This window comes from Dipodomys spectabilis, unplaced genomic scaffold (genome assembly GCF_019054845.1).
Source record: "Dipodomys spectabilis isolate Male_0828 unplaced genomic scaffold, ASM1905484v1 ptg000783l, whole genome shotgun sequence".
Taxonomy (NCBI): Eukaryota; Metazoa; Chordata; class Mammalia; order Rodentia; family Heteromyidae; genus Dipodomys; species Dipodomys spectabilis.
In genome coordinates this window covers 14871216-14883124 of record NW_024871460.1, presented here as the reverse complement: position 1 = coordinate 14883124, position 11909 = coordinate 14871216, and the positions used below count along the sequence as shown (strand labels likewise).

Below are 11909 nucleotides of genomic sequence, written 5' to 3'. Positions count from 1 at the left end.
TTGCTATGTAGCTTTGCTATAGCTTGAAGTCTGGGCCCAACCACTCTCTGAGCTTCTTTTGCTCAAGGCTGGTGTTCTACCACTTGAGACATAGTGCCATTTCCAGCTTTATTTGTTTATGTGGTACTGAGGAATCAAACCCAGGGCTTCATGCATACTAGGCAAGCACTCTATCACTGAGCCACATTCCCAGCCCCAGAATTCTGATTTTTATAAGTTGAACCTTGTGATGACCAAGTTTTGGGCAAATCTATGGGCACAAGGGTTTATGCCCTATATCTGTAATAGTTGGGTACTTTTCATAGTATCTCAAACACTTAAAAATGATATGTCTGCTATGATGATGTGTGACCAGTAATTGTTTTTGGGGTATACCACAAACCTTCCACGATAGGCAGAAAGCTTAATCAGGAAATGTGATGTATTTTGTTACTGTCTTACAGGCTTTTATCCAGTTATTCACTTTTTTGAACTCTAAGTTCCCTGAAACATATCACTATTGAAAGTAGATCAATGAATAGCCCTACAATGATCTTTAAGTGTCTAAATATAAAAAAAAGAATGATGCATTTCTCACTTTAAGTTAAAAAAGTAGAAATGATGAATCTTAGGGGAAAAGGTAGGTAGAAAACAGATAACCCGAAAGCTGGACTTTCGTCGCTGCCATATCGCCATGTCATGAATACAGAGGAAAAGTTCTTGAGGGAAATGAAAAGCACTAACTTCAATGAGCACAGGGGTGGAAGGAAACGGAACAGATGTATCATAACAGATCAAATCAGCCACAACGTTTCCTTAAGCCAAGGCCTACTCCAGAGCAAAGCACCAATTCCTTCAAGGCTATGCAGGCTGAGAAGAGAAGAGGGAGCTGTGGAAGAAAATCCTGATGCTCCCTGAGACTGGCTCATGAGGTTTAAGGAAAGAAGGGGGTGTCCATATCATAAGAAAAAAATGAGGTGAAACCGGTTCTTATGGGGGACATTCAGAAAAGTGTCCAAAAGATTTGCTAAGATGACAGATGAAGGTGACTGTACGCATCCCTCGGCTTTCAGTGGATGAAACAGGCTTGGGCAATTCAAGCTTTACATAATTACTTTCTCTTTGTGGAAGAAAATGCCATGTAGGTCTCCCATAACTAAGAGGTTAGTGTCTGGCTTCATATCTTCCAAGGGCAGTCTGATTCTCTTGGCAGGGGCAAATGGAATGTGTGATGTTAAGTCAAAAGCAATGCTCGTTTGCTATCCTGAAAATGTCGGTGCCCCTAAGAATTATACTAAATCGATGTGCTGCCTTTGCTCTCCAAATGGACCTGCGAAGCCAGGATGACAGCACATCTGTTTACAACATGGTTTGCGAAATATTTTAAGTCTGGTGTTGAGACTTTCTGTGCAGAGAAAAAGATTCTTTTCACAATATTGTTGCTCATTTTCAAAGCATCCGGTCATTCAAGAGCTCAGACGGAGATGTGCAATGAAATTATTCTTGTTTTCTTGCCTGTTAACATAACACCCATTCTCTGCAGCCCAAGGATCAAAGAGCCATTTTGACTTTTAATGATCATCTTCTTCCATCTCCTCCTGTTCCTTCTCCGCCTTCTCTTCCTCTTCTTCTTCTCTCTTCTCCCCCTCCTCTTCCTTGAGCTGTGGCTTCAGTGGTAGAGTCCTTGTCTTTTGTTGTTGTTTGTCATGGGGCTTGAACTCTGGGCCTGAGCGCTGTCCCTCAGCTCTTCAGCTTAAGGCTAGTGCTCTACCACTTGAACCACAGTGCCATGTCCGGTTGGGTGGGTTTATTGGAGTTTCACGGACTTTCTTGCCTGGGATGGCTTTGAACTGTGATCCTCAGATCTCAGGCTCCTGAGTAGCTAGGATTACCGATATGTGCCACCGACACCCGGCCAGAGTCATGTCTTGAACAAAAAAGCTCAGGAATAGCACCCAGTCCCTGAGTTCAATTAAAGCCCCAGGATTGGCATGCATGCACACACAAACACATTTTATAAGGTTGCAGTGATTTCCTTTAATGAATGAATTTGGGCAAAATAATTGGATACTTTCTGGAATGGATTATTCGTTCTAGATGTCATTAAGAACATTCATGCAAATAAGGGAAACCATGGGACCTATGTTTCTTTGGGCCTGGCTTACTTCACTTAATATAATTTTTTCCAAGTCTTTCCACTTCCTAACAAATGGGGCAATGTCATTTTTTCTGATGGAGGCATATAATTATCACATTTTCTTGATCCATTCATCTACTGAGGGATATCTGGGTTGGTTCCAATATCTTAGCTATGGTAAATAACGCTGCAATAAACATAGTTGTGCTGGTAGCTTTAGTGTGGTCTTGTTTGGAAACATTTGGGTAAATGCCCAAAAGTGGGATTGCTAGGTCATAGGGGAGCTCTCTGTGGAGACTTTTGAGGAACCTCCATACTACTTTCCAAAGTGGTTGAACAAGTTTACACTCCCACCAACAATGCAGTAGGGTTCCCTTCTGGCCACATCCCCTCCAGCATTTGTTGTCTAGTATGTGTCTGGGACAAGCAGAAAAGGTCAGATAAGATGATGTTAAGCGAAATGAACCTCAAGATAGGAACACAATTGGTTTTTTCTTTCTTTCTATTGTATATAATGTATTTATAAGGTACCATGTGATTTTTTTTTTTTTGCTTTGTATGTCCCTCCCCCATGGTATAACCCCTGTTTTCACTGTATTTAATGTTGGAATAATTTGGGGAGGGGAAGGGAAAAAACAAATTGTTTAAACAGGGATACAGGTTGACCCATTGCAACAATGAGATGTACAAGACACAATGTTGAAAAATGAACCTTACAATTTGGGAGGGAAAGGATGGTAGGGGAAAAACAAAGAAGGAGGCAACAATGCTTGCTAAGAAATATACTTATTACCTTGCTCATGTAACTGTAATCCCTCTGTACAGTATTTTTGCAATAAAAAACTTATTAAAAATTAGCTCCTAGACAAATAATAAAAAAAAGTACATTCATGATTCTCAGAGGGAGATCAAAATATCAATCAACACTGAGAAGTTTGGAAGAAGTTGCTTCTAACCTTCAAGGGTAACTGCAAATTTCAAGACTTCAGTGTGGGAAGTAACTTCAGATATGTAAAGAGCAAAAGGGCCGGGCACTACTCAGGAGGCTGAAATCTGAGGATCACGGTTCAAAGATAGCCTGGGCAGGAAAAGTCCGTGAAACTCTTATCTCCAATAAACCACCAGAAAACTGAAAGTGGCGCTGTGGTTCTCTAGTGGTAGAGTGCTTGCCTTGAGCTGAAGAGCTGAGGGACAGCGCCCAGGCCCAGAGTTCAAGACACATGACCCACAAAAAAAAATGAAAGAAAGAAAGAAAGAAAGAAAGAAAGAAAGAAAGAAAGAAAGAAAGAAAGAAAGAAAGAAAGAAAGGAAGAAAGAAAGGAAGAAAGAAAGAAAGAAAGAGAAAATAGCAAGAGGTCTAGAATTGGGAGTGAAGGTTGAAGATGTTATACAACTGCTACAATCTCACAATATAAATTAGAACAGATGAGAGTGAGCAAAGAAAGTGCCCCTTCCTTTCTGTCTTTGGCAGTTCTGGGGTTTAAACACACAGCCTCACTCATACTAGGCAGAAGCTCTACCATTTCAGCCATACTCACATCTTCTTTGGCCTTATTTATTTACCATGATGGCTGAATGAAGGTGATCTCTTGAAATAGTCTTTACTTCTGGAAAAGATCCTATGAATATTGTTGAAATGGCAAGTAAGGATTTAGAATATTATATACATTTAATTGATAAACAGCAACAACGTTTGAGAGGCTTGGCTCTAGTTTTGAGTGATGAAGTGAGTAAAATGCTATCAAATTGCATTACCAGCTACCAAGACATTTCCATAAAAAAAGGATCCAATTAATAAATTCATGTGGCAAACTTCATTGTTGTCTTATTTTAGGAAACTGCCAGTTTCTCTACCCCTTACCAAATATTACCCTGAGCAGTCAGCAATATCAATGTCAATAAAAGTCCCTCTACCAAGAAAAACAATTAGGATTCTGAGATGGTCTCAGGAGATTATCAGCATTTTTTTTTTTTTAGCAATAAGGTATTAATGAAGGCATACACACTTTTTAAAATGTACTGTTATTTCACACACAGAATAGTGTAAGCACAAGCTATAGGCATTCAGAAAACAAAAGGTTTATTATACATTTTATTACACCATTCTCTTCATCTAAGTGATCTGGAACCGAACCTACAATATTTCTATCACACAACTTGTAAATTCAATTTAGGGGACATAGGTAAACTTGAAAGAAGAATCCAGTTTTCCTGGGTGTTCTCATTTACATACACAAGCATTGTAGGCTGAACCACACAGCAGCTGTAAAGTCACCTACGAATAGAAAAGAAAAGGTGTTTTGTTTTTCAATGTTCTAAACTTCAAAAGGCTGTATAAAAGGAGGGGGGTACAATTTAGCATGTTCCTTTAAGGCTCCAGTGCTACTTTATCAGGGTTACCTCTTCCATTCTCATCAATTCCATCTGCTCCTTCTGTCCCGGCATGTTAAGCTGCATAGTGGTTTTCACTGTATTATTTTCACACACAGAAAACTCAAGGGCAAAAAAGGAATTCTTCTGTTTACATACATGATTCCAATTCACATTGAACATCAATAGATCTTCAGAAAGTCACAATTCTGGACTTCAGGCTTTCTATGGCTGCTTTGGAATTCAGATTTGATGGGGCAGCTCTTTTCCAACACTATTTTGGAAGCTGTTTTCCAACCCTATTGAAATGAACTGCCTACAGTTTCATCAAGCAAGCTTCCTTCTTTCCATTTCTTCTGTTAGACAGGGGTCATGAGGTGGCTCTTCCTCCTACAGGGTTCCATTACCTTATCATCTCTTTTCATAGAGGAAAATGCTTCTCCTCCTACTCAAATCAGCCTCTTCACTCCTTCTATTCTTAATACTGTTCCCTAGTGACCTCACAATACTTGTTTTATGAAGAGCCTTTCTGTTTCTCCTTATGGCTTCATGCCTCGAAAGGCCCTATCCTTGGTGAGGAAATGCATACTCCAGCACCTCTCATTGTGAAATTCGTCACTGCCCTTGTTCGAATGGCTCTAATTTGTTTCACTTCTTTCACCCTTATTAAGCCTTTCAAACTTCAATGCCTACAAGTTACTTGACCATTTTGTTAAAATGCATTCAGCCATCTGAGACCTCAAGGTCTGTACTTCTATCAAGCCCTTTGGTTTATCTGTTACCCTGGGGAAATAAATTATAAAGCAACCTCATGAAACTTGTAGTTATGTTCAGGAGGCTGAGATCTGAGGATCACAGTTCAAAGCGGGCCTGACCAGGATTGTCCATGAGACTTTTATCTCCAATAAACCACCAAAAAGAGCCAGAAGTGGAGCTGTTACTCAAGTGGTAGGATGATATCCTTTAGCAAAGGAAACTTACAGATAGTACCCTGGTCCTGAGTTCAAGCCCTAGATTGGGGAAATGGGAGACATTTTCAAGAAAAGCAGTAGATTTGATAACACTCATGTAAAGAATGTTATGAGCTGTAGGAATATCTGTGCATAGATAGGAGTGAATTGGGGGAAGGGATGGTGATGCAGCTGATACCTTGAAGGGACAGAACATCCTTCCAGGTAATGTTTTAAAAAATTTAGGGTGCATAAGTCATATGGCAGAGATTGGAAATGGAGTATGTAGGAATGGTAATATTCTCTAACCATTATTAATAATTATATTAATAAAATTATTAATCACTAAATAGCTAATGCTGTTTATCAAGCATTAGAAAATACAGTACCTAACAAAAAAGATTTGTATATTTTCACATGATTTTTTTTTGGTGGGGGGGTTGTGGGGCTTGAACTCTGGGTGTGGGTGTAGCCCTGAACTCTTCAGCTCAAGACAAGCACTCTACCACTTGAACCACAGCGCCACTTCCAGTTTTCTGGTGGAGAGATAAGAGTCTCAGAGACTTTCCTGCCTGTGCTGTCTTCGAACTACAATCCTCAGATCTCAGCCTCCTGAATAGTTAGGATTTTAGGTGTGAGCAACCAGCACCTGGTTTCTCATGATTTTGTATGTTAGCTGACCTCTATGGAGATGATTCATCTAACTGGAATTAACTGCAAGCCATCAGGGGCTGGATGGTCTAGAATGGTCTCAAACAGCAAACTTGCCTTGCTCTGTGCACACTAAATCCTATTGGACTTCTTTTCCAGTCATCGATGTAAGACTTAATGAAGATTTGAATCAGTGTGGTGGTGATATAAGCAGAGTCCTAAGAAAAGGTAAGAAATTTCCTTCTGCTGACTGGTAAGACTGCTAATAGCGTGGAAAATGTGAAGAGTGAGTTGCATTCACATATTTCCTTTTCCTCACTGTATCAAAGTCAGAAATTCAACACATCTTTCTTATTCCACACTCAAAGCTCCAAGGTTCAATGGTCAATTATCACATGATCACACAACAGTTAATAACTGCCAGAATACACACATAGTAAGAATTTTGGACTCCTATGTACCACTTCACTGTTATTCTAATAGGTCTGTCATTTCCTATCCCCTTGCAGGCTGAAAATACTTCAAAGATTGAACTATTTGTCCATTTGGAATTTTTTTCAGTGATTTTCAGAGATTCAAATTTAAAATTTGTAAAAGGTACATTTAAAATCAAATAACATTCATATTATTTCCAGTTTAAACAAAAGCAAATAATGTAATGAAATTCTCAGAGAAACCACATGAATTTTATTGAAATAAAAATTTAAAGACAAAATCCTAGAACCTAAGTTTTTATCCTGAAACATTTAAACACAAAAGATACACATATTAAGTTGCTACAAATATGTAGGCATTACACAATGCACATAATGAAGTCATAAAACAGTTTATACTGCTTTACTATAAATAAATGGAAACTATCAGTTTTTCAAACTCAGATAACAAAGCAGTAACTATCACATTTTAATTTTTTATCATTACATTTTATATTTCTAATATGGATTGGAAAACAGTATTTCTTTCTAATGGCTGGATTTCAAAATCTGTGAGATTTTTTTAAAAGGCAATTCACTCTTTTTGTTTCTTTTAATTGAAAACAATCAAGAATGTTTTTACAGAGAGAAATCTAATGATGCCCTAAAGAATCACTAATAGTTAAGAATAAAAGTGTATAATACCTGAAAATATCAATTCTAAGGCAATGTGAGGTTGTATCAGACATATAAATATAAAAATGACTTGATGGTAAACATATAAAATGCCATTAAAAACGTCACATAAGAATAATGAACAAAGTTGTGAAGGCTGAAGTTTTGGCCCTATAACCTTAAAAATTTCTTTTCCTTTTCTAAAAAAGGAGACCCAATAGCTATTTTAAATTTCTTTAATAATAGCTCAAGTTTTAATTTAGAAATTGTTCTCTATTATGAAATTGAACTCTTATGGGCAGAGCACATTTGTAGAAAAGTATAACAGTAACAAAATTGCCACAAAATTTGTACCCCTAAATTCACTTACAATAATCCCAAGGAGTACTTTAATTAAGAGAATTATACCAGCTAGTAGTGGGAATTTTTCAACTATTCTGATGCCTATGATTTTTGTGCATTTCCCATATATATAATAGTCTTGCCAGTTCTCTAAATAATATTAGTGTTTAAAAGTAGAAATTGCCTAAAGATCAGAGCCCGAAAGGGAAAAACCATGAAGCATAATATATTTAATCAAGTAAAATAGTAGATGTCATTGAACACTTGTATTATGTACATGAATTATGGATCATGTTGCTTATTCCAGATCAGGCATCTATGAGGTTTACTGTAGACGGATATAAGCCGTGTTATGTACAAAGATATTTAAACTTCTTCAATTTTCTGTAGACTTCAAAGTATGTCTTTTATAAACAAAACAGGACAAGGTAAATTTGGCATGCATGTATTACAGAATCAGCAAAATATTAAATTAGCACGAAATAACATGGTGAAGAATTGAAGATATAAGAATATTTTTTTTAAAATGAAGTCACACATAGTTCTACACATGCAAGAAGATACTGTATACTGAACTGTTCCAGTTCACATAGTTTTACTCCAACCTAATCCTTCCCCATACTGCTTTAAGAACTTGATGACATAGTTCACATTTTTTACACATCACTTAGTCTATAAACGTTTGTATATCAGTCAGTTTTTAAAGAAAAATTGTAGCATGTACTGGTATTTTTTTACCTGTTATGTCCATTGTTGATTATCTGTTATCTTTAAAAAAGAATCACAGAGTACTGGGGTATGCATCACTCTCTTTCTCTAATTGTTACCTTCCATAATCTACAATTTGCTATGACTTATGAAGATGAAATGTACATCTGGAGGCGGGTTAAATGAAATCAACCAACAAGGATGATCTTGGAAGTAAGCTTCTGAAATCCATTAATAATGTCTACCAACTCAGATAACAATGCTGTTCGTTTTTTTAAACTTTCATCAAAATTGTGCAAGAGTATAAACTTTTTGTTCATAGATTTGTATGGAGGCACCTCCATTTTGCTGGCATATCACGTCTTCTCCACAGGATCATGACAGGCCTGTTTCTATTCTTCATGTATGTTCTTTTATTCATTTTCCTTTCTTAAAAAAATCAATAAGCTTTAATTATCCTCTGGCTGCCACAGTTTCCAAATTCAATGCAGTAGTAGTTTAAAACACAGCAAGATGAGCACTCCCTTTTCAATCTAAAGCATGACAGTGAAGGACATTCTCTCTAGTCAAAAGATGCCAGTACAGTGCCCAAGTAGAGGCTTTCATGAACTCAAAAGGCTCCAAATCCACAGTCAAGAACCTCAGCAACATCACATAACGAGCCCTGGTTGGAAGGGAGATAATATTGTTTGTCTCAGAAGTTTTTAAACTGTTTCTCATCTGGTAGTTTCCTCTCTGGATTTCTTTGTGGCTGTCATTGTCACTTTTGACAATGTACTTTCAAAAGTCCAAAGGCCGAATCATCATAGTTGTAGAACGTAAGGAGTAGCTGGGCCCTTTGAAATAGTGCCACTTTATTCCATTCAGCTTTCCATGATTTTGTCCAGCAGTATAGAACATCCCATTCAGATTGGAGGGGCCACAAGCATCAAACCACCAGCCTGAAAAAAATTAGTTAATAATGAAAGAGAAGTAGAAGAGACCCGTACAAGTAAGTTGAACATTTGGAAGCTACAGGCATGAATTGACAGAGAACTTTTTCATATTTGTTATCATAATTTGCAAATAGGAAGCATTCAGTAAGCACGTGCCTAATTGCAGAATTGTTCCTAATGACATTGATTTAGGATATATATGACCAGTCAGTCATTAAAAAAATGAAAAACAGTTCTCTGTGAGACTTTGTGGAGTCTGATTCCCATGGCAATTAGGAGACTCTTCAGGACTCTAAGGAACAACCCAAGTCGAGTTGGGTGCTGATGGTTCATGTCTGTAATCTTAGCCATTCAGAAGGCTCAGATCTGAGGACTCTGATTGGAAACAAGCTTGAGCAGGAAAACCTGTGAGACCCTTATTTCCAGTTAATCTCTAAATAAATGGAAGTGGAACTGTGGTTTAAGTGGTAGAACACTAGCCTTGAACAAAAGAATCTAAGGAATATACCCAGGCCCTGAGCTCAAGTTGCAAGAGTCACACACACACACACACACACACACACACACACACACACACACACACACACAATCTAAGTCAGGATGGCATTGAAAATAAGACAAGAAAAATGCAGATACTCATGTGATGCTTCCTACCATTAGCCTTGTTACTGAGAATAGAATAATTATTAGTGAAAAAATCTTAGATACTTCCATATAGTAAAGAAACAATGATAGTTTCCTTTGGCTTTGAGAGTTTGTCAAGAACTGGGCCTAACCTACTTCTAAAATAAATTGGTCTTTGCTATTAGACTATAGTGCTCATTTTAGTTACTCTTTTCTCTGTAATGTATAGCCATACAGGAAAAGTTTGGTATTAGTAGTTCACAAATAGCTATATTTTGTCTACAACTGCTAAACTTTTTTCTAAGTTTAGGAAAAGGAAAACAAACAGCTTAATGAGTAACATGAAAATCCTGGGTTTGCATAATGATAAAGATAATTGTATAACTTGGATTTGTTTCTTTTAATGAATTAAAGTCTTGGGATTTTTTTTTCCAGATAGAACATACCACTTTTCTCTCTCTCCTCAAGTAACACTACTGAACTCTTTAGGGAGAGATTTATTCCAGAGACATTCTGGCATATTTTTATTTGGACATGGTTGACTTCCTTTTGATTACAGAGCTATACCTAAGGGACTAATAGCCAAAGAAAGAGAAAACTGTGCAGTTGATGTTTGACTGTAACATGAGCGTCATCTTGCAGAACTTAGGAAAAGTTAAACAGAGAAAAGCTAGTTCACATTTTTCAACATTGGGAGAAGAGTATAACTGCTTTGTGTTTATAAGGTCACATTAGATACTTAATTAGTGGCATTGATCACCAGCTCATACTGGGAGAAGATACTGTGAGGGTCAGTGGCTGGATCTGGGGTTTTAACTCAAGGCCTAGCCACTATCCTTGATTTTCTTTTGCTTGAGGCTAGCACTGTGCCATTTGAGTTACAGCTGTACTTTAGTCTTTTTGGTAATTTTATTGGAGGTAATTTTCACAGACTTTCCTGCCCAGGCTGGCTTTGACCCTCCTTCCACAGACCTCATCTTCTTGAGGAGCTGGGATTACAGGTGTGAGCTAGTGGCACCCAGCTGCTCTTACCTTTGCACATTTCTCCTGTGTTGTTGAGGCACACATGAGCAAATCTTTCGCTGCATTTCCATATCCTTCATTCACAGAAGCAAATTCATTTACTTTATTAATAAGCACAGTGAAGATTCATAGAATGCTCATCATCATCACATTTGGACACTAAGAATAACTTGTGTTATACCCAGTTTATAAAAGGTCACAAGTGGGCACTTGTATATGTCTAGGATAATTTTAGCAGATGTGCAGAATCTTTCAATAGCTATTTACATATGACCACATAAGATGATGCTATGTGAAATGAACTCCAAGACATGGACACAAAAGGTTTTCCTTTGTTTTTGTTTTTATTTTACTATGTGATGTCATGTTTCTTTTGTTATTTTCCCCTATGGTTTATCCCTGCTGTCACTGTATTTGATTTTGGTCCCCTGGGTAATATATATATATATATATATATATATATATATATATATATATATATGAATTATGGAAGGGAAGTGGAACATTAAAATAGTGAGACAAAAGACAACGGGGAACCAATGCAATACTCACAAGACAATGTGTTGTAAATGATCTGTATAACTTGGGGGAAGGTGGAGGGGGGAAAGTGGGAGAAAAATGAGCGAGGGGGTAACAATGTTTGACAAGAAATGTACTTATTACCTTACTTGTATAACTGTAACCCCTCTGTGCATCATCTTGACAATAAAAAAATAGAAAAGGCAGAGCAAGAGACTGGCAAGAAAGGGCACACAGTTAAGCATACTGTCAATGACCACTTCGGATGAGTTTAGGAAAGAGCCTAGTAGTAGACTGTGAGAAAACAAGATAAATCAATCCTGTGTTTCTTTTCTAATGAGGAAACAGCAATGTTCACAGCCAGGCTGGCATTTTAGAGACACTGAAAGACGGCACTAGTGCTGGCTGAGCATCATTTAAGAGAAACAATTCTACTGAAGCTGAGAGGGTTTGAAGACAAAATAAGGAGTCTTTTGTTCATTTTTCATTTTTTTGTTCATAAAAATAACCCATTCTACACACTTACTACTACATTTAATGGAGACTGCTCAGCAAATGGTTAGGACTACAGGCTTATTGACTG

The 11909-nt window shown here is 37.4% G+C and overlaps 1 protein-coding gene across 2 annotated transcripts in view; it reads right to left on the bottom strand.

The window, feature by feature from the left end:
* Positions 1 to 8659: 8659 nt before the first annotated feature.
* Angpt1 (angiopoietin 1) overlaps positions 8660 to 11909 on the bottom strand; it is a 220526-nt gene continuing 217276 nt past the window's right edge. For both annotated transcript variants that reach the window (XM_042673087.1, XM_042673088.1), the window contains exon 9: positions 8660 to 9166. In XM_042673087.1, coding sequence (XP_042529021.1) covers positions 9006 to 9166 — 161 coding nt within the window. In that variant the 3' untranslated portion in view covers positions 8660 to 9005. The remainder of the gene's footprint in view (positions 9167 to 11909) is intronic.